The following is a 23,830-nucleotide window of genomic DNA, read 5'->3' on the forward strand; positions in this document are numbered from 1 at the left end:
TTCTGTATTCCTTATTTTTATTCTTGCCTTTTGTTTCTTATTTTTTCCCTTCTTTAAATGGTGCAAAAGTTGCCTGGAAAATCTATATTTAAGAGTGTATGTTTGGATCCCAATTATGTTCATGCAACTTGCTCTTTCTTTTTGTTTTCTTATTCCACTCAGAATAAGGAATTTGTTTGCCGAGGACATGACTATGAAAGGCTGGAGGCCTTCCAGCAGCGAATGTTGAATGAGTTCCCACATGCCATTGCTATGCAACATGCTAATCAGCCAGATGAGACCATCTTTCAGGCAGAAGCACAGTGTATCCACATAATCACAAAGCCATACTTTACACTTATATTTTCTATGCTTTTAAAAAATGTAGGTACTCCTATAGCCAATTTCAATCACATGGTGCCTCCACTGAAATAAATGGTAGGTGAGAATTTCTCCACATTTTGTCCCTGTTCACTCTATTATAATGTTTGGAAGTTCTTTGTGTAATTTTGGTTCTATTTAAAAATTCCTTGACATGTTATTGACATTATTTCTTTAGCTAAAAATACCTATAGAACTATCACCACTGTGATAATAGTGTAGCAGTTCAAGGTACAGTAATTTAACTTCTTACAATACAACATTATGTTAGCATGGCATGACACATTGTGTAAGTATATATTTAAGTAAATCCCTTTATATGCTATTCCATGTGAGTAGTTCTATTTCAAAAATAAAGATGAAATTTTCAACAAAACAGTACAAAGAAATCTCAAACAATCAAAAAATCTCTTTGGTTCCTTTCCCAAACCATTCATAGTATAAAAACATTTCATGATGCATGCTTTTAAAGAGTTTTTCTTCTATGATGCTTCAGGAGTCAATATGCTTTGCTAATTTGAATGAAGTGGGATAGCCTTAACTCTTTACATACAGATTTGCAGATTTATGCAGTGACACCAATTCCAGAAAACCAGGAAGTCTTGCAGAGAGATGGCATTCCTGATAATATCAAGAGCTTTTACAAAGTAAATCACATCTGGCGATTCCGATATGACAGACCATTTCACAAAGGCACCAAGGACAAGGAAAATGAATTCAAGGTAAATTAAAGTATCATGCCCTTTCCTCATCTACAGGACCTATGGATTTGTTTATAACATCAACAAAAGCTGCCTTATTGAAACATCATCTGCATTTGCATTATTCAGCTAAGTATGGTACTACAAATTCTCTACAGGAGATGGTATCTCAGGTTTGACTATTTCACTTCTTATTTTTAATAAAACAGTATCAAAAATATATGGGAGATGCAGAGGTCTTGCTCTATATGTGACTAGGAGTGAAAAAAATAATTTGTTTTTTTGTATCTGCGATATATAGAAGGCAGAACTGGAGAGAGCAGAGTGGTCCCAGGAAAGTTTCTTTGGCAGATGGGAAGACATTGTTAAGGAGGTAGTCTGGGGTATGGATAGGATTGCCTAAAGTTATCCCTCTCTAGAGCAAAGGAGAGACAATTTTGACTGAACTGCAGCATAATGACCTGTTCCTGTGTTACCAAGACTAACAACTACCTCTGAACTTAGAGATTGTCTCAGGGAAAAACAATAGTTCCTTCCCTAATAGGTAGATACCTTCTGTTCCTCCTAATAAAAATGTCACAGTGAAAAATCATCTTTTGGTGTAATTTTAATTCTGACCCATTAGGAACACATACTGATGCAGAACATATTCTGGTATTCAGACAGACAAGAAGAGTCACCCCATAATAATTTTGTTATAAATTTAGAAGAAAGAACGGTAAAGGTAATAAAGTAGCTAAATTGAGTCACTGTTGTCTTGTAGTGTACATTTGGGCTTTGTTTTAGCTGTACAGTTTATAAATATATTTTGTGTAAGCACTAATCCTGTGTGTTGCTTTTCCATTTTATAAACCTCGTGTACAAAGTGTTTACCAGTAATATATTTGAGTATCCCATGTACTGTGCCCTCTGGAATCTCAAACAGGGCTTCCCAAAGGAGACCTGATCATGCTCCCTGATCTAAGTTGTTCTGCTTCAGAACTCTTGTTCTTCTGAGATGTTAGATCAGGAAAGAAATATTAAAATACTAATTCAGTTGTGAGTGACTTTTGGAGATTTGGGGACAACATATAATAAAGTCTAAGAGTGAAGAGTCAGCAGAAATTACTGCTTAGTAGTCAGACCTAGAAAGTAAGGAGAAAAGCAAGTGTCATTGAATTATGGGATAGATATTTCAGTAGGAATTTGGATGCTGGTATTTTTTTAATGTATACTGTTACTTTAGTGAAGGTGTTCATAAAGGAAACTGGTAGTAATTAAGGAAAATATAGTGTCAAATAGGGAAATAAATTGGTTTTATGTATTTTAGAGTCTGTGGGTAGAGAGAACCACACTGATCTTGGTGCAGAGTTTACCTGGAATATCTCGTTGGTTTGAAGTAGAAAAACGTGAAGTGGTGAGTATGAGACTCATGTCAATACATATTGTGGGCTGGTTTACTTCCTTAATCATATGTTATTCAATGAACAACCTTAAGATTTGTTACACATATGTAATTTCTTTGACCAAGGTCTCAAGGTGGCTACAAAAAAATTGTTTACAGAGTATATTGAATCATCTGATTTCTCTTGTCTTGAAAAGTATTATTAAGAACCACCCTTAGGATTCATTTAAACAGCTGAGGAAAAAAAAGTTGAGAACAATAATGAGCACCCAAAGGCAACACTTAATGTCAGTAAATTACTTCCTTAAAACTCAGCACCATGTAACATTTAATACTTAGAATATCTATAGCTTAATGTATCCTTCAGTGTCCTTGAAAATTCTCCAAGTTCCTGTACTGTAATAAATGCCATGAGCTACTGAACAGAACCTGTAGGAATAGGGTCTAATGTGCCAGTCTGTTACTGGCACGTTGGAATTTCCTCTCCTTGCTTGTTCTGTTACTTAAAAAATCCTTAGATTCCAGATATATTCAGAGGAGTGCTTCTCCTCTATAAAGAGCTTTAAATAATTGCTCATTTGCTGAGCCATGGATAGCATGGCATAGCGTCTATAACTGTTTTTCCTCTTGTCAAAGCCAGTCTTAGAATAATCCAAATAAATATAAGGATACCATAGTACAACTGATCTTCTCTAAAACTCTGTTGTGTTTTATTTTTATGGTGGCAGGAAAATGTCATTTGCTCACCATCTTGAGATTCTCCTGTAGAAAACCAAAGGTGGAGTTTAGTAAAATCAAAATATTGTGTGACATGGGAAATTTTGTTACTTGACTCCTGCTGAGTCCTTACTAGATTAATATGACCACTAATATGAAGACCTTCAGTTTACTATCATTTTACCATTATAGTCACCATTTCCAAAAGTAAACTGTAATAATTTTTCCAGGGCATGTATGAGGTCATGACTTGGATTTGTGCTTGTGTGTTTTGGTAAATTGTAGCAGTTGCAAGCCTGTACTCTTCCCATCACTCAGCTCTTGGTTTTTCTGGCAGTTCAGACTACCTGTGAAAGAACTTCCCCACTCTTGAGAGATGAGAGGCACATCCTGCTCAAGGCTGCCTTTGACTATAACTTCACCATCATGTTAGTTCAAAGCTTGCATTCAAATTCCTGATCCATGAAATCTCATTGCTGATTTCACTTTGGATGGGGAAACTAACTCAGCAATACTTCTGCTCCTCTGCACCCTTAAACTGGTGAAGCACCCTGACCCCAAGCCCATTTTAGGTAGTTACCAAGGACAGTTTAATCCTGAATTCTAAGAGTTCTACCACTGGCTGAAAGTATGTGAATGTTTTGCAGCAAGGGCTGGGTCATCTCCCAAGGTCAGATAATGAATCTACAAAAGAGTGACAGTTGTTTATGTTGATTATTGATTACATGATAAAATCAAATCTCTCCCCTAGCTGAGAAGTACTTTCTCTGTTAAAGTACTCTAGGACATAGAATCATATTGTTTCATGTTAAGAAATCAAAAATTACCTGCAATATATTTCTTCTTTCAACTGAAGATTCAGTTGTTTGCAATGTTTCTTACTCAATATTTCAGGTGGAAATGAGTCCCCTTGAGAATGCTATTGAAGTCTTAGAAAATAAGAACCAGCAGTTAAGAACACTGATTAGTCAGTGTCAAACTCGACAGATGCAGAACATTAACCCTCTCACAATGTGTCTAAATGGGGTCATTGATGCAGCAGTTAATGGTGGAGTTGCTAGATACCAAGAGGTAAGTAATTTACTTTCTGTTTATTAAAAATCCGATTTCTTACCCTGTACAGATGCAGCTCCTCTGTATGAATTAAGGACTATATGAATAATAGTTATAATTATACCTATATTGCAGTTTTGGGTTAGGTAATGTTAATGATGTATGTGGTTTATTGAAATAACCATTTTGCTGCAGATAGTACCATAAACTTACTCCAGTGATGACTCAATTCACAATTACCCTGCATTCTTCAGTGATTTGTTTGGAAATTTTCAATTAACTGGTTAATTGTAAGTAAATTATTGTAATACATTACCTATTCTAGGACAGGAGATACTTCTGTCTAACTAGCAAATTTACTTTTTTGTGCTGACATACTAGTTTTTATATACATATATATGTGTATATATACATGAGCTACATATATATATATAGCTATATATAAAATATACATCTATATATGTATGTATATCATATATCTTTATCTATAGATATATAAATTCTCAAGAAGTTCATTATCCTGAAGAGTTATAGTTTTCTAGATCCTTCTTGTGTCTCTTTTCCAAGTTTTTAAGAAAATCTGTTTTGAGGGGAGGGGGGAAAGGGATTTAAAAAAATAAATACAATTTAGAAATGTCTAACACTAGATTTGTTTCTAGCAGTTGTTCCTCATTATTATAATTTCTGAATCACCTTAGGAGAACCTTAAATGTTTGGGATGCTGTATTTACACAAAATTCTGTGGAATTTTGAAACTTCAGTAAAAAGAAAGGGTTGGGGGCTTTTTGCAGCCCAATTGATTTTTCTCCTTCTCCTAGTAGTCTTATGAAATACTTGAGTCTGCTGCTTTTTCCTTTGACTGTGTCAAGTTGAATAACATTCTGTCCACTTGTCTCAAAGGCTGAGCGATTCAGTGTTCACTCAACAGTGTTAAATTTGGTAAAACTGCATCTTAAGTAAACCACAAAAAAATTGAGTCCGGTATAGTATTAGAGTCTGTCATCAGAACTGCAGTATCATGAAAATTGTGAGACTGAAGCAAAGCAGTAACATTTTTTGTGTTTCCTAACTGCCTTTAGACAACAACAAAACTGTTTAGCATAGTGAAGCATGAAGGGAGTCCCTGGAGAAATACAGTCATGTCAGAACTATGTCTGGTTTGAATTAGCAGTGTCAGAGCTAGCTCAGTGTCTCTGCACAGCTTCCATTCTTCACAAGCATATCAAAGGTTCTAGCTTGCTCCTTCTTGTTGTCTTTGGCTGTAATGCTTGCTCTCTTAGACAGTGTTCATGTTTCGATTCCCTTCTGCCCTCTGCATCTCACTACATTAAAATAGGACTTTTTAGCAATTTGTTTTGTAAATATCAAAACTCTTAGCATAAATTGTGAGGGCTTTTTTCTTCCATTTCTCTCTAATTCTTCTCTTTGCATTCCATTTTTCAGTCTTTGTATGTCTACCTGTTGTTTTGACAGCTCTTATCTTCTACCATTCTTGCTGTCCTGTTCTCTGTGAATGCTTTTCCCTGTTTCACTTGATTTTCCCTTCTGCCCTGTACAAAGCTCAAAGTTCAGTCAGTCTTGGAACATTTGGTCTTGAGGTAAGAGTGACCATGTATTTACCAATACCTTCCTTCCCTTCAGGCAACTTCCAAGTTTTAAGAAGTGTCTTTTGACCATCTGCTGCCTTCTTGATTCTGTCTTCCTTCTTCTCTCTTTTTTTTCTTTAAATTTTTTCCTGTATTTTTTTTTTCTCTTCTGATGGGGAAGAAGCTATCTCTAATTATTCAGCACGTTCATATTTCAAATGTTAAAGCTATCCATTCGCTAGTGGCTACATTTTTTTGCCTATGGTCTTCACAAATGACTATATGATTAATTACTTATTTAACATGTATTATCAATTATTGCAGCTCAAAGGAACTTAGAACACATTTGAAAATATCTAGAAACCTGGGGGTTTTTTTGAAAAAAAAAAAAAAAAAAAGAAACAAAATGGTTTGCTTTTCTCACTTTGTTTTACTTTGTAATTGCATTCTGTTTAGGCGTTCTTTGTCAAAGAATACGTCTTGAACCATCCGGAAGACGGAGAGAAGATCACACGCTTAAGAGAACTTATGCTTGAGCAGGTAAAGTGGGGAAAAGACTGACAAGATGGCCTGCTCAGCTGTTCTAGCTAAAAATAAAATAAAATATATTAGAGGTTAATAATTGGTGGTCTTCAGTGTTTTCTGAGTTAGATTCCAAGTAGAGAGTAACTTTCTATACAAGCAGGTAGGTTTCTGGGACATGTTAATATTTTTTTCCCTAGGCCTTTCTGTCATCACCTTATCACTTCTAACTATTTTGTGTTAATTAAAGGTTGAGTGAGAGGCCTGTCTTGTCATGCTCATACACAAATATTTGCACAAAAATTTTTATCACTACTGCAGAATAAATATTATTTCATTAAAACATTTGATGGCTTGACATATATTTGTATTTTACCAATATTACAGAAAAATACTTTCACTACAAGGTTTGCCATAAGAGCAAAAAAGCATTCAAAAATCTTATTGCAATGAAAAATATCTAGTGGTAATTGGCAAAGTAGGTAGGCAGTAAAATAAATACAAAGTGATCAAATTAAGCATATGAGTATTCTATGTATTATATGTTTTTTGCATTATTTCTCCATTCATTTATAAGCCAATGATCTGCCAGCCTCAAATATGAAGTGCTTCCATTAGAAAATGCTGAATATTTTTTAAATCAAAGATCTTGCTAATATTTCAGTTGTTTTAACTGGCATTTATCTACTTTTGTTCTATGCAGCATGTTGATGTTTCAAATTTTGTTGCCAGCTTGGAATAAAAAGAGTCACAGTATTGGAATCTGGCAAGATGGAAATTCCATTTTTCATTAGCATTGTGAGATCTTTTGGTCAGATCAGCCAAGTGACAGGTCCTCAGACGGTATAAATCAGATTAGATTCACTGAGCTCACTTTAATTTCACTGAGACAATGTATAGTTCTTGGCATTATAGTGTTACTTTTTCAAGCTATAGTTAATTTCACTAATCTTTACAATGTAAAACGGAGTGAATAACTTCCTGTAACAATAATGTGAGTTCCAAGCAATAGCAGTTCAGCCCCCTCTGGCACCCACAGCTGATTTAACATGGAACATTCGGAAGGGCTGGGATGGCTCTGTGTGTGTGGATAGATGTGCTGCAGTCCTGACCCGAGGTCAGGGACGCTGTACAGCTGCGTGCCCGCTCACAGGCTGCCTGAAAACGTCAGCCAGGAGCTCTCATCCAAAGATGTTACAGCACACTGTAGCTATTTTGTTTTTAAATCTGAGTTTATCTGATTCCTCATGTAACCAGTTCAACATTTTGAATGCACGTGACCAAGTTTGAGCATGATTAAAGTTTTAGCACTGTAATTCTGAAGCCTGTCGTGCCTTGTGTCAAGGGTATACATCAGGCCACCACTTACGGAGCTCTCTGGGGAGTTGAAATAGGGTAGGGGGCCATGGACTTCATTGCAAATATATTATAAAGTCCCTGGTGGATTTGACCATTGCTGTTGTTTCATGCTTTTTACAACTCCTCTTGTAGAAAATGGCTTTTATTTAGGGTTTAGAACTGCTCCTTTGTAAAGCTGCCTTTTTAAAATCTAGTCAGATTTTTCACTATGTTATCCATAGTGGTTTTTAATATTAGAGTTGAATTTGCATAAGTGAAACCTTCAGGAAAGTTGAGAGTTGAATGGGAAGAGGTGATAAATCCTCTTGTGTGCTTTTGTCCTTTAGGCCTTTTTTGGTTACAGATCTTTCAGATATTTAGATAGGTGTTCTTAAGACAATGTGCATTTTGTTGGATCTTTTTTTTTTTTTTTTTTTTTTTTTAAATCAGTATCCTAATTGATGATGAGAGCTTCAAAGAAATGGATCAAAAATATTTTTTCTCTTTCTGCAGGCCCAGATTCTAGAATTTGGCTTGGCGGTGCATGAGAAGGTGGTGCCACAGGACATGAGGCCACTACACAAAAAGCTGGTGGATCAGTTCTTTGTGATGAAGTCAAGCTTGGGAATACAGGTACTCACACGAGTAGGTGCATGGATAGACCAGAAGACTGTTCAGCTGCTGTAACGGTTGGTTCATTTTCCCAAGCAACAAACAGTGACATCTTTTGGCTATTGGCCCCCATTACAGCTTGTAGCCTTACTGTAGTACCACGAAGCAAAGAGGAATATAAACTTCCCATTCCATGCAGAGAAAAGTAGTCATGTTTTACTAATAGTCACATTTTACTATCATTAGTGAAAAGTTAAAATATTTTTCTTATCTTTAAGTATCAGGCTGATCCAAAATGCCGTCTAACTAGATTTATATGTAGTTATCTACATATCTGTATCTTATAAAATGCTTAATGATTTTATGTTAATTTTAATTAATCTTCTCTTAATAACTCACCAGGAATTTCCTGCCTGTGTACAGGCTAGCCCTGTTCATTTCCCAAATGGAAGTCCTCGTGTATGCCGGAATTCCATACCTATTTCTATGAGCCCTGATGCTGCCCGGGTAATACCACGACGCAGGCAAGTTAAATACTGATAACGACATACTTTTGCTACCCGTGGAAAATGACCCATAAATACTTCTGTTACATCCATGCCTTCTTGTATGGTCTGAATGTGTTCAGCCTTGAGTAGCTGGTGTATGTATTCTCTCTCCTTCTTTCTCCTTCTCTCCCCTCCTTTCCCCTAATTAAAGATTAATAAATATGTGCTTTTCTCACATGAGAAAAGGTGACTGACAATTAGAGTTAACCCTTTTATATTTCATTATTCTTATAATAGCCCCTTGAGTTACCCAGCTGTCAATCGGTATTCATCCTCATCCCTGTCATCCCAAGCTTCCGCTGAAGTCAGCAACATCACTGGGCAGTCGGAAAGCTCAGATGAAGTTTTTAACATGCAGGTATAATTTATTGTCATGCTTCAAACTGTACAGAATCTTTCTTACAAGGCTATTTACTAAATTAATGCTTCTGTTATTTCATTCAGAAATCTCATAACTATTGCTGATACTTCTTTTTTTAAAAACCAAATCTTTGAATGAGACGTTAAATTCATTCACTTAGAAATAACTTTTTTATGTAACTGTTTTCTCTTGTTTAAATGAGAGTGTTAATTTTTTACAAATGTAATAAGTAACAATGGACTATAATGCAAAGTTGTCTGACCTTGCATAGGCTTTTCTGTCCACTTGTCACATCGTGGTGCAATTATTTAACTGTATTAATTGCTTTTCCATTTATTTAGTATTTTGCTACATCTTTGTGTAGTTAGATTAATGCTTGTTATACTGATATGCTATTTTGAATTACTGATAGACTACTCCTAAGAAGTTAAAGGCTCTTTGTTCTAGAGAACAGTGTGCTATAAATTTTTGTTTTCAAAAGCAGTAAATGTGATGTGGTAACAACATCATCTCTTCTATACACAGCCTAGTCCGTCTACCTCAAGCCTGAGTTCCACTCATTCTGCTTCACCTAATGTGACCAGTTCTGCTCCATCCAGTGCCAGAGGTCAGTGCTCATCTGCTGTAGTAAACCATATTTGATGACTCTAGATACATTACACAGCTGAATTTCTGTATGATGTCACTGGTCAGACATCATATTTAGCCAATTACTTGAGGAACCTCAATTATTAGAGACAGAGGATTTTTTTTTTGTCATAAGCATAGAATTGAAATGTCTGAGTTCCACTGCATGAATTTAATCACTAAACACATTATATTCCAGCTTCTCCTCTGTTGTCTGACAAACATAAACATTCCCGAGAAAACTCTTGCCTGTCTCCCAGAGAGAGGCCCTGCAGTGCCATCTACCCTACTCCTTTGGAAACTTCTCAGGTAAGAAGTTTGTTGGGAATCCTGAGAGCACAAATAGTAAGGGACAATAAAGGTGCATGTTGAACTTTGAGCAGACTTGGTGTCTGTTCACTGTTGTATATTTTCAAGGATTTTTTGATGTTTTTATAAGCAAATACTCTAAAATATTTTAGATGTAAGAGATGTCAATAGAATACATAGTGCTTGATCACATTTCTGGTTGATTCTTTTAGGTGTAAGTCTGTTTCTTTATGTTTACTTGCTGAAGTGAGAGAGAGATGCAGAGACTTACCTGATGACAAGCCTGCTTGTGTGGAACAACAAGCATTTGTTCAATCTAGGGAAGAAGACACAGAATGAAAACCTCTTATTGTGGCAGTTGTCCTAGTTGAGCTCCCCTTTGTTTCTTCTGAGAAAGCTAATCCTAGCCACTGTGAAATAATAACCTGTTCCATGTGGCAATTCCTATTTTCCAAAGTAGTTTCAGAAAAGAATGATAGACATTTTGTTATTCCAGAGAAAAGAATATATACTGTGTTCTTGCCTTAAAATATGGTTACACAGGTCTGTGTGAAATGTGTATTTTTTGAGTATTCTGAAATTCAACATGAGCTTGGTAAGCTGGCCAATACTGAATCCTTATTTCATCTTTTCTTCTTAATGGACATATTTTCTTAAAGTGCTTTTCTTCAACACTTTCTTTCTGTTTTAATCCCTGCCATCACACAAAACACCTCTTGCTGAGGCTGAGAAAAATGAGAACATACATACAGTGTTAAAAGCTTTCCTTTCAATATTCTCATGTCTAGCAGAAGTTTTACTGCTGATAAAAACCAGATTCAGGATTCTTTATTTTAGAAATAAATTTTTGGTTTCTCATTAGTTCTTTTCTTGTCTCTTGTTTCTTCGGTTATTGAATTGGCTCTTGATTTAGTTTTTAATCTCTTTTCTTTTTAAGTCCTTGTGCTATTACCTGAGGGCTTAAGAAGTAATACTGAGGCTTAGTCAGACTTATGGACAGTTCTCGGGAACTACTTAGGGCAGATAGATCTACTGGGCACTTTGTCAGTGGTAGTTGGAGCCAAAACAACAGACAGGAAAGATCAGGAGATGCTCTTTAAATAAAGCGGTTTTACAGTTTGCCGCAAAGAAAAATTATCCCATTTTTGCTCCCAGACTACAAACTCTTGCTTTGCCAAGTGGAATGCGACTTCTATCCCCCACTCTATCCGAGATTGCATAAGGGAGGCTGAGGAGCTCGTAGGCCCAGTCTCCGCTCTCTCTGAGACTCGCCCAGCAGCAAAGTCTCCCAATATGTCTCTACCCTCAGTGTCCAATGAGAGGGTAAGTAGAAAACCAACTTGCTCATACAGTGAAGTATATTTCAAAGATGAGAAGGTCTGACGGTTTCTTTCTGCCTTTATAACCATAAATGAGGATATATCTTTCTGGGGAAAGGTGAAATTTCTTTCTCTGCTGTTCCCTCAGCAGTAAAAATGGACTGTGTTCGGAAACAAAACCCTAATTCTCTGCCTTCTGATAAAGTAGGGGAAAAGAATTCCTCAGGACAATTGTAAGGAGATATCTTAGAGATACCTGCAACTCTCACTTAAATTTAGCTGCTCAAACTGTTCCTTTCTCCTTTTGTTCTAACACTACTTCAGCAGTGTTGGTTGGAGCTTCACACTGAGAGGAAAGGACCACCCATTTATGAATTACTTTGTTACAGCTTGATGAAAGCAATTTTCATATTAGTGTTTCAACTGGGAGAGATGAGATACACAGGCAAATTCCTGAACTTCAAGTCTTTCAGGCCATAGCTACCTTATTTAAGGAAGTTTGATGGACTTCACAGAACAAGACCACAGCAGTACTTCATCCACTTCCTCATTGAAATTGATGCTCAAGGTTATGTACAGCTGTTTTTAGTCAATATCCATTTGTGCTTGCTCTGTGATCTCTGGCTGAATGGTTGTACAGTGTCTCTCCAGCTCTTCCCATCCTCTGCAGAGGAATGCCTGCTGTCATTGATTGTTCAACAAGTCTCCTTAGTTTTTGCGCTATTATTTCTTCCTATTGAAGCTTTTTGAATTTCACATTTTTGGGGTTTTTATTTCCATGTCATTAAACATCCTGTAATTGCTCTTGTTCTTCCATATGGTTTTTTATCTCATTCTTTTTTAGTATGTCTTTTTTTTTCTGTATTTCATTCAGCTTTTGTCTCTTTATCTCTTCCAAGTTCAGTTGCTTTTTCAGCCGTTGCTCTTTACCTTTGCAACAGAAAACAGACTTCAACACTTGTCCATCACATCCCAGTGCACTGCAGACTCACTAGGCAGTGGACACTCAATCCAGACCAGGCAGGAACATATGGTCACACTTCCTGTCACATCAGAGTACATACATAGATTTACCACCTCAGTTTAATGGTAATTCCAGGAAAACAGATACTACCTGACCCAGAATGGCTCTCATATGACATACAGCACGCCTGCTGTAGCTCAAAGTCTTCCAAAAGCATTTTGCCTCTGGGATTTTTAAAGTGAAGTTGAATCAGGCTTAAGTATTTGTTCCTTACTTTGTAACATGAAGCTGCAACATATTAGATGAATGACCATCACTTTGCAGCTGGGTTTGCCATCTTGTGGAACCACAGCATAGTGCTTCACCAACTTGGCACAGTGCTCTGTGAACACTGGAAAGATACACGTTAATAGGATTTTATTCGGATTTAATAGATTATCTGATCTTGCTTTTAAAGAAAAAAAAAAAAGTAAGAAAAAGAAAATTTATCTGTTCCCATTGCCTCTTGAAAGTATATATGAATTACTTGTAGGATTCACTGTATGCTGTTTACATATGTTTTCAAGACAAACTAGTGACCCATGGATTATTTGAATGCTGCCAAAGGAAATAAAGGGTAGAATTTTAATTTTTTTCATACATTTATTGTGATTTGCAAACAAAATGGATTTTAAGAAAATGAAAGACAGACATGCTTTGTGGGTCAGCTCTTATCCACAAGAGAATTAAGAAGACTGCTACCAAAAAGTCAGGTTCGAAAAACAATACACAATAATTTTCTTAGGTAACAGCCATAACTTGAATATTATCTTGTTCAGATCCTGATTCTGTAATGAAATTATTGCAAATCTATCCTTTTATTTTTAAGTAATCTATTAAGATATCTCTTTAGGAATGAGCTTTATTTTGTTTTTTTAAGGTGCTGGAAACTGTCAGAACTCAGTACATAATAATCCTCCCTCCAATTTCTGTGTGTACAGTTTTCAGAAAATTAGTCTACTCCCTATCTGTATACACATAATTTTATTAAACTGTTTATGTTCTTATGTGATGTTTATCACTCTACCTCCTAAGCAGACCTGGGGGCGAGGGGGGATAATAACGAAAATATATTGGTTTTCTTAATGGCTACTGAAATACAACAGCAGCTATGTGTAAACCATTCTGTTCTCAATTTACAGAGGATGCTATTTAATCATATTGGAGACGGTGCTTTGCCACGAAGTGATTCCAATCTGCCCGGCTCTGACAAAGGTAAGCGGAAATACTACAACATGCCAATTAATCTGTGAAGAATGAAAATTTAATTACTCCATCTTGTTCCTGTAGAATGCCAGTTCTTTTGTGTGCATACTGTCATCTCCAAGTGTCAAAACATTCTAACTAACTAAATAAATTATGGTAACAAATCTAAGTGTCAAAACACTTTGCCAAAAAGGGAAGAACTGAATTTTGTTCTCAAGTAAGGCCCAGAAGTTTGCAGGAGGGGGTGACAGAGGAGCAGGTTTCATCAGGCTGCCTGTGAGACCTGTCCTTTCTGCTTCTCAAGAGGGACATGTGAGGGGAAAAGCCATCTTCTGGAGAACGGAACACAGAGAAGGTGACAAGATGGACAGAGTCACAAAGCTTGGTACCAGCAAGTCCTGTTTACCAGATATAACTCAGCATGCTTCTGCTTACACTTGGACAGAAAACACCAGTTTGTGGTTTCTTGCATTTTGGGGATTTTGTTTTTAGTTAGAGTAAATGAGAAATAGATGCATTTCCATAGGAAAAAAATATTGCCTCTTATAATTTTGCACATGGGGAAATCCAATATTGTTGGCATGGTAATTGTTTGCCATGATTTCATTATGTGCCTTATATCTATGATATGCTCCATCATTTCATTATAGTACTTTTAAGGAATGCTGAATTAAGGAAAACAGTAAAAGAAGTGTATAGAAAGTAACTATTTTAATAATGTACTGTAATAAGAGCTGACTAGGAATCAGATTTTCTCTAATAAGAGCTGTGTTTTATAGGTATTTCTGTCTTTACATTTTTATGAAAACACAGGTGGAATGTTTTCACAGGGCTTAAAAACATATGAAATAATTTAACATGGAAATAGCAAAACTTTTCCACTGCCCTATGCAGCTAAGTACATCACAGAATTGTTAAAATGAAGTATTTTCTCCTAAAGGCTTTAGCAGTCCAAAAAACTGACTGCTTGGATGGCTTAAAAGAAAAAAATTTGCTTGTCAAGAGATTTAGGCATTTGAAGTACTTAGGTCTGGTGCCAGGTGATTTTTAGGATGAGGGCAAGGCCATGCTGTTGAGTGACAGCTTATAATAAAAAGCAAATACTATATTGCATATTTTGGCAATAACAAAGCAAAATGATCCTCTAGAAAATAATTATTCTGTTCATTGATCCCAGGGTCAGCTTAAGTGCAATTCTATTGTAACAATATTGTTTCAGATATGAGACCAGTGGTTTTTTTACTGTACTTATGGTATTAAGTCTGGTGTGTAGTGGGGTTGCCGTCCTGAGAGCTCTCAGAGTTGCTACCATAGTGTTATTGATGCTGTCAATTAGCAACAATATTTTTGCTTTTTCATTTCATCTTTGTAAGTAAACACAAGTAAAGTAAACACACTTTGTAAGTAAGGGTCTTTGCATGGGATTCTCTACTCACAATTGAAACAAGTAAACAAGAAGGAAACTGTCATGGCAGGGCAAGATGTTTTAGGCTTTTAAGGTGTGGGATTTTTTTGGTGGTGTATTTGGGAGACGTATGGGATGGTTTGAAGCGGTTATTTTCAACTCCTTTTTTTTTTTTTTAAGTGTAATGAAAGTTGTATTTTTCCAATTAGTTTTCCTGCCCATGTTAAATGCCTTGTCCTCCTTTCCAATATTGGTGACTTCTTGACGACATGAGATAATCCAGTTCTATCAAGGAAGCTGTTCCAGACCTTATGGGATCATTCGGTTAAAGTCATAGAATCCGATCAGGGTAACAGACAAAGAAAACAACCACTTTTATGCATGTCAAGGTGACAGTCAATTTACATGATCAAGCAGAGATCCTTGACCAGAAATATAAGCAGTGTACAGAAATTTTCTCAGTCCATAATAATTTCTTAATTTGATATTTTTGTTGTCAGACACTTAATTTCTTCCAATTTTTACTCCCTACATTTTCTGCCCTTCTTTCCACCTTCTTTCAACTCCAAATTTGTAGTCTATGCAGGCAACACAGGAATGTTAGCACAGAAAGCTTTATGAAGGAGGTCGACAGGAATAGCAAGTTCCTTTCTCTAGTCCCTTCTGTAGATAAAATGAGTTAATGGGAACAGTTTATGAATAGTCTATTCCCCTCTGCCTGGAAACCTCTATAAACAGGAGTCTGGTGCAAAGATAAACTGATTATATTAATAAACTTCAAGCTTGTCTCCCTTTGTGGCTGGATTTGCAGTGCACCAGAGTGCAATCTCAGCTGTTGCTGCTGTTGATGGCCACCACTGCTGGTCACAAACTGACCTGCGGGCCAGGTGCATCCATCAGCTTTGCAAGTGCAGATGTAATCAGGAGAGCTTTTTCAGGCATGCTTATTGAGTCATTAGGCATTTGTATTCTGTGTGGTTTTACCCTCATGGATAAAAGCAAGTCAGAGAACTGGAAGCCTCTGACAGTTTTTTCATTCTCTTTCAGTTGTAAACACCACCCCCAGCAGCTGGAGCCTGGACAGTGGGAAGGAAGCCAGAAACACATCAGAAAGTGGAAAGCTTATATCTCCTCCTGTACCACCAAGACCTGCACAGACTGGTGAGTTAATGGACATCTCGGGTAAAGCTCCAGTACTTGAGGGCTTAGGTTCTTTCCACTCTCTTTGATGTTTAACTTCTTGGGCAGGTTAACTTATTATTTGATTTCTTACATGAAAGGCTGTAGAACTACCTCTGCGGGTATTTTCATCTTGTTAATGTTCTCTGCAGTTTCCAATACTCTGCCCCTTCACTAATGAATGAGCAGTTTCAGACAGTTCATGCTAGTACGAGGAAGGATGATCAAATTTAGTCTTTTGATTTTATGATAATTGGAGGTTAGCAATCAAAAATGATCATTAACCACAAAGAATCTTACTGGCCAGAAAATGCACAGCAATCATGAAAGCACATGAGTTCTGTTACTATAACCATTTTGCCTTTCAAAAGATTGATTTCCATTTTAAGGAAAGGCTGCTCAAGTGATACTATAAATATAATTGTCCTCAAGGGAGTGAGTAAACTTCTTGTGTGTTATCCAGGCATGTTTCTAGTATATTTGGAGGTAAATGTTTGATATAAGTATATTATGTATTTTTTATTTTCCTTATTTGACTTACAAACTCATAATATATTTCTTAAGAATAAAAAGGGAAAAGTTGTTATACTGACTCTTTATTTAACTTGTTATCATTTGGTAGATTAGAAATAAATTTATAGTGATATGAAATTTGTCAGAAAAGGAAGATGCATTAGTTTTTTTATACTTGGTTGTACTGCAAGATAATCCAGAGAACAAAGCAAAATAAACAAGATCTCTAAAACTATTTACAGCCATCAGCCAAGGGAACTAGAGATAATGTTTATGTATCAAATGATCTCTTATTAACTTAAAAAGATTTCTTAGTAAAATTGTAATGCCACAAATGAAAGCACTGAAATCTTTCTAACTTTACAGCATCACCAGCAAGACACATAGCCTCCGTTTCCCCTTCTCCTGCTGGAAGATCACCAATGAAGGTACTGGCCTATTGCAGTGAATTGGCTTTGTGGGACAGATTTTGTGTGTTGTGGGGTAGATGGTATACATTTAATGTAAATTATTTGGGATTTTTTTTCATATCAGATACCTCTACAAAAACCAGTATTCTGTCTCCAACATGGAAGAAGAGAAGGTGCCAGGGAAACCTGTTGTGAAACCCATTCGTCTTATTCTTCCGGTTTTCCAGAGCTGTTAGAGGGTCCATTAGAGAGTATTCCCTGCTTCAATCATTTTAATACTCATTTTTCTCTGCAGGATGATCCAGGGAGGTTGTAAGAAGTTGCAAGTAGTGTGACACCTGCCAGTAGGAAACATTAAGCATAGGCTGTGAATAAGCACTGGTTCTCCTCTGGCAGTTAAATATCCAAAATAATTTGAATTCCAGGCTAAACTGAGCAGGTTTCATTTCTATTTCAAGATATTTGCATGTGTTGGTACCCACGTATTGGTACCAGCTTTTTTTCTGGAAAACTTGACTGGGAAATCTGTGTTTTTCCACAGCATTGGAGCAGACGAACATGCAGCCTGCTTATTCCAGGCAAACCCTGGTGCTGGCAGAGTGCATGACATTGGTCTTGGGGATAGACTCTGCCACCCCATTGAAGCAGAGATGATTCTGCAGGTAGAAATGTCAACAACATGAAAACAGAGCAAATAGACAGGAGCATGACTGGTGCTTCAGGCACACCGATGGAAGGACAGAGGGAAGCAGCCCTGGCAAAGTAACCCCTCAGCAACCCAATGCCTAACTAATACTGGAGAGATTCACATTGCCTGAGGAGGAAAACAGCACCCCAAAGTATTTCCTTTCACCTTGAGGTCCCTAATTACAAGTCCACACTCATTGTCCTGTTTGCCTTCCCATAAGCCTGTAACATTTCTACTTGTGTCTGCCCAGTGGTCCAAATTCATAACAAAGCAATTCTGCTGGCCATCAGAATGGCCCACAGTCTTATTACCATTCTCCCGAAGTGAGCACCAATCCCAAGTTTTGCCCTAATTGCTTACCAGGAAGCTCTTTAGAACATTAGGATCTTGTCCAAAAATGAGTGACCTTTCCTTTTTATCCTGAATGGACACAGAACTGATGATTCTTAGGGATGTTGAAGCTTGTCCTAACATTCTTCTTCTAAAGGTCTGGACAGAATTTAAGCATTTTACAAAGTCTGGATTGTTGCTTGGAAGAGGAATGCTGGCCCAAAATACATCTGAAAACTGCCGGATCTCACTTTGAGCATCCATGAATTTCCAGACTCTTTTGGTGTCGAGACTGATACTTGCTACTGGTAAAACTACACTGTTTGGCCAGAACCAAGTGGTTAGTCATGCAGGCTTTACATATTTGCAGTTGTTCTGAATGACAAAAGCAAAAGTCCTAAATCTTATATATGGTCACCTAATCCAAGTGTGCAGTGTTCTTGGAACTGGAGCCAAATACATAATTTATTTGAAAACCTTGACCCTGAATGTTTGTGGGGGTAGGAGTGCAGTTGCAGCCTCCTCACATAGGAATGGAACATGAAACAAATAGTTAAACAAGTTCTCGAGAAAGTCTGAAATGTCTTCACCAGGTGCTGAGCTTTAAATGAAACTGACTTTGCTTTTCCACAGCCATATACAGGGATCAGATTTTAGCGTTTCCTCTAACAGTGTGCTACCAGAGGAAACCATCCTAGTACAAAACCCACTGATGTAAATGAAGATTTTTTTTCTCCATTGATTTTAGTGCTCTGTGGATCCAGTCCTAGATGGATAACTAAAATTGTCTCAACAGCATAAAGTCAGTGCAGCCAGCTCTGAACATACCTGCCCCTCTCCTCCTCCTCCACACCCTTCCTTTATTGCATGGCTCACACTCTCACCTCAAGCTGAGCAAGTGAGCATCAACCAGTCTAACAAGAATGGGAATGACAAATTTTTTCTTTATTTTGATTTCTGCATCCCTTTTTTTAGCCTGAGGCTTGAGGCCAATAAGTCGAGATTGTCTCAGATGACTCCAGTCATAATTAAATATATTGAAAAAAAATTTTAATTTGGAAAGTGTGGGCTAACCTTTAACAGTTTTCAGTTGAAGTTGCTTCACTGGAATAGAACTACTCAATGGTTTTAGGTAGGTCTTTATTGTCCATGGCTTTTATTTGTCATCAGCACTGTTGCTGCTGCTTGGGTCCTCAGCTCCTGGTCCCTCACCATCCCTCACTGACCTGTGAGGCTACTGGTGCAGCCTCTGGCCACCTGTGCCCTCCATATGGCCCTTGTCCCTGAGGCACTCATGGTGTGTTTTGTTTGTTTGTCTAAGGAACACCTGGGAGATGGGGGAGAGGAAGGGTGGTGATGCTTTCATCTCCTGTTGTTCTGCTGTGGCCACAAATGAGAGCAGGAGCAGCAGAGAAAGGGGGCTGGCACCCAGCAGCAGCTCTTACCTCAATACCTGCTTTGTGCTACCCCTCCAACACTGGCTGTATGGTACACTCAGAAATGATGCCATGATGTAAATGCACTTTTCACTGCATGGCAATGCACTAAAAGCTGTGAGGAAAGCTTTGGAAACTGAATTTGAGATATAAGAGCCTGCAGTAGCAGCAGTGGCTGGGCTTTGGCGTTAGGTGGCAGGACACTCCCAAGTATGCCTGGTGTGCCCGGTGATGCATTCCACTTCCAGCTGGGAAAACTAGCGGTGAGTTCTGAAGACTTCCAGATTTTTCCAGGGTATTATGATATTACTAGCATAATAATATTTTAAAACCGTTTTATTTCCACTTATATGAATTATTGGCATGACCACTACCTAAGGTATACCCAGGCACTATTGAAATGAGCTTTTTATCAGTTTCTTACCAGGTCTTGATTAAACAGGAACACAACCATTTCTGTTTATCAAAGCTCAAGAGTTACATGCACTGTATCTATGTATGTTTTCAGTCCGAGCACAGAAACACTCTCCCTTCCTATATGCCAGGTAAATTCTTCTTCTGCCCTTTCTTTTGAGCAGGGGTCTGTGCAATCATTCACACCGTCTCCAGTGGAGTATCATTCCTCGGGGCTCATATCCAACTCCCCGGCGCTGTCAGGGAGTTACAGCAGCAGCATCTCTTCGCTCAGCCGATGTAGCACATCAGAAACATCAGGCTTTGAAAGCCAAGGCAGCGAACCAGCAGTGACTGTCCCAAGCTACAACATTTCTGAGGAGCCTGTGAGAAAAGAGAGCAAAACCCCGCCACCTTACAGCGTGTATGAGCGGACTTTGAAACGCCCCGTTCCTCTACCTCACAGCCTCTCCATCCCACCCGCTGCAGACCCTCCAGCACTGCCACCCAAGCCACAGCTGGTTCGGCCAAACAACCTGGAAAACAGCAGCAGGAGGACTGAGCAGGTTCCCCGGCCCAGGCCTCTGCCCCGCAAAGTCTCTCAGCTATGAGAAGCCACTTTTATATTTAATTGCAACACTTTCTTTACTGTTTAAGAAATAATATTTTTTAAAAATGGTAAAACTCATTTAGTTAGGCACTTTAATATTTTGTCCACCTTTTCTTTTGAGTAATTTTGAAATGCTTATTAATATTATGTTGCACATTTGAAATGAAATTACTAATTTAGGTTGCCAGATGTTATAGGAAGCATGAATGAGAGGATTTTTTTTTTTAATTTCATGGTGGTGAATACTGATAAATGCGTTTATTTGTACTTTAGTTTTATTTAAAAAATCTAAAACCCTACAACTCTCATCTGAGTTAGCTGAATGCTTCTTACAAAATGCAGAATATACTGACTGGATCTTTACTACTAGAGATTATTGCACGCTTTCTAACAAAGTAGTCTGTAGACTAGGATGTTTTTGCAAGTAGGCTGAAAGTTGTTTCTCTTATCTGATGAACAGGTTGGTCATTTCAAATGTATGTGGCAAAACTGAGATATAATGCAAGCTATACAGCAGAGGACTGTTGTAAGAATGTGGTTTGGAATTTTTGAAACACACACTTGGCTTATGTTATTTTTAGGATGGAAAAATACCTGTGTTTCATTCAGCATACAGCACCATTCTGGTGAATCCCGATAAGGTTTTGTGCCATAAGTGTATGTACCTGACACATCCTTTTTCTTTTTGAGGTGCAATTTACTTTTATTCTTCCAGTTAATGTATATTTTTGTTGTTGTTTTAGTTTTGGTTTTGTTTTTTTTTTTTAGCTAGAATTTTCTAGTGAATGGTCCCTGCTGTTCTTGAAAGTTCACCCTAAAATACAACCTGTGTATGAAATAGGTACAAATGAATTGTTCATTTTACTTGTGTACAAGAGTCAGTACTGACTAGTATCAAGGCAATTCACTAAATGAGCCAATTTTTAAAAATACAAATGGCTGGTTTACAATCTATACATTTCAAAAGCTAATTGCGAAGGCCATTAATAATTTTGTAAAAATCTAGCAAAAATTCTGAACAGGTCCTTGGATGTGTACATGCCATTGGAGCCAGGATTTTGATTTGTTTTTTAGGTTGAGTTCTTCGCCATTATCTGTATTGTTGAGAATGGTGTTTGACCTTAGGTTGTATTTTAGTAACTGGCATCTGAAGAGCTCTGGAAAGCTAATGCCAAGACATAGGAATGTGGAGGGGAAGTGAAAAAAAAGCACCTTCTGTATGTATGTTTTGTATCCTCTTTCTTTTATTGACTGTTAAATGTGCTTGGGAACAGATGTGTGAACTGCATTTTAAATCATATTGTTAAAAATATTCTCCCTCTTTTGTTGGGAAGCTCATGTTGATCTTAGGTGTGTTTGATTTGTTGATAGTTTAACTGGAAGAAAGTGACCACTTTTTTATATTCTCTCAATTAAACCTTCAGCAGTTAAAAGCTGTTGACAGTAGTTATAGAAGTTTTCTATAATAAATGTTCAAGTATTTTTGTACATAATTGGTAAATTTTAATAAGGAGTGTACCATTATGTGAAAAAGAAGCAAACAGTTGTGTATGCAGTAAGATTGTTATAATTATGCCAAATACTTTATGTATGGAAAAAAGAATATTTGTAAATATGTGCTTTTAACAATAATTCTGCCATATTGACTTTACAATTTTGAATGTCAGAAAAAAATAATATATGTTAAAATATTTATGTTTTAGTGAAAGTATTGATAACTTGAAAAGGAACAAATGAATTTTAGCTTTGTATCTTGCTGATTTCAAAGTCTGAAATTCCTTGAACTAGCTCTTGCTTTCTACTATAACATTTTTGTCTGTAACCACATCATGAAACCTGTAGAAGGCTACATATTTATGCTGATATAAAGAAGTAATGCCTGAAATTTAGATAAGGTGTCACAAGTAAGATAACAAAGCTGCTCTGATTTTTTTCCCACCCATGTAGTTTAATAGATTTTGTTGACTAGTGCTTGAGCACAGTTCAGTATGAATCAGTGTTATATTTGCTCCTGAAGCCTTTTTTATAATTATTTCTGGCAGTAAGCAGAGTTGATGACTTTATCATTTGCGTGCATTACTGGTCAGCTTTGCAGCAAAACATTTCACAAAGTCTCTGTTTACCTAGACACTCATATTGGTTGCTGCATAATGTTAGTATCAAATAAAAGAATTTGATTAATCTTTATAGTACAACTTGTTTTCTACAGAATGAGGGATTCTAATTAAGCTGGCCACAGAATGAAAGTTCTGACTCCTTGTCTTGCTAAATCCATTTTTTTTTTTCTGTTAAAAATCTCCTGATTGAGTTTTCCCCCTATTTGGACCTGTAATTGCTTTCTGAGACAAGGTGGGGAGAGTATTGACATGCTCTTCTGAACAAGTGAAGAATGTAAAATTCACTAGAGTTCACTGTAAATTAACCTGCATGAGCATTCTGTTTTTATAACCAGGAGGACATCAGAAATACTCTGGACGATAGAAAATGGTGTAAAATTGGCAGAGTACTCTTAAGCCGAGTTGACACATTTTCTGCTTAGCCAGTTTTGACAAATTGATTCTGTAGATCAGTTTTTCAATCTGATTACCTATAAAAATGTAGTATGAAATTTTGTTATGTATGTTGCAACACCCACTGCTTGAAAACCTAATGTAAATAAATGTCTTGTTTGAATTTTATGTAGTATTTATAAATTTAATTTTGCCACTTTCTGGATGATGGTGAGTAATTCAGAAGCTCATACAGGAAGACCAATTGGAACAAGTTGCTCTTACTTCCCAATAGCTTGAATGTCAGCCAATGTGTGTGTAATAGGTGACATAATCTTGTATTCAAATGCCATATTTGAGATGCTGGTGTCTCTGGGATGCCAGAGAAACATCCTCAAACTCGTCTGGCTGGCTTTGAAATGACACAGTTCAGACTGGGTCTCATGATGGCATAGTAGCTCCATAGTGTGAGTGAACTTGGTTATGATGTCCCAGGTCAGATATTGTGTCAGGCCAATCGCTGTGTCCTGAAAGAAGCACAAAGCTGAAGTTATCCCTCTTAGGAAAGGTTGCAGGGCAGTGCAGTTATGGCCCTGTTCACACAGAATGGGGTACAGCTGTGTGAAAATCTTCTGTATGAAAGTGGCCCCTTCCTCTCCTGCCTGACCATTCTTCCTGTCCACTGATTGTCCAACAGCACCTGCAAAAAGAACAGTGACAGAACAAAAACA

At 37.2% G+C, this 23,830-nt stretch overlaps 1 protein-coding gene across 1 annotated transcript in view; it reads left to right on the forward strand.

Annotated features, from left to right (window-relative positions):
• DOCK4 (dedicator of cytokinesis 4) overlaps window positions 1-23,288 on the forward strand; it is a 235,756-nt gene extending 212,468 nt beyond the window's left edge. The window contains exons 40-54 of the mRNA XM_066183071.1: window positions 163-304; window positions 916-1,082; window positions 2,371-2,457; window positions 4,057-4,233; window positions 6,258-6,341; window positions 8,175-8,294; window positions 8,676-8,797; window positions 9,059-9,179; window positions 9,708-9,789; window positions 10,009-10,118; window positions 11,274-11,441; window positions 13,583-13,655; window positions 16,099-16,212; window positions 17,110-17,171; window positions 20,186-23,288. Coding sequence (XP_066039168.1) covers window positions 163-304; window positions 916-1,082; window positions 2,371-2,457; window positions 4,057-4,233; window positions 6,258-6,341; window positions 8,175-8,294; window positions 8,676-8,797; window positions 9,059-9,179; window positions 9,708-9,789; window positions 10,009-10,118; window positions 11,274-11,441; window positions 13,583-13,655; window positions 16,099-16,212; window positions 17,110-17,171; window positions 20,186-20,611 — 2,055 coding nt within the window. The 3' untranslated portion in view covers window positions 20,612-23,288. The remainder of the gene's footprint in view (window positions 1-162; window positions 305-915; window positions 1,083-2,370; window positions 2,458-4,056; window positions 4,234-6,257; window positions 6,342-8,174; window positions 8,295-8,675; window positions 8,798-9,058; window positions 9,180-9,707; window positions 9,790-10,008; window positions 10,119-11,273; window positions 11,442-13,582; window positions 13,656-16,098; window positions 16,213-17,109; window positions 17,172-20,185) is intronic.
• Window positions 23,289-23,830: the final 542 nt, after the last annotated feature.

Source organism: Chamaea fasciata, unplaced genomic scaffold, assembly GCF_029207755.1.
Source record: "Chamaea fasciata isolate MVZ Bird 193981 ecotype frontalis unplaced genomic scaffold, bChaFas1.0.hap1 SCAF_5, whole genome shotgun sequence".
NCBI classification, from domain to species: Eukaryota; Metazoa; Chordata; class Aves; order Passeriformes; family Sylviidae; genus Chamaea; species Chamaea fasciata.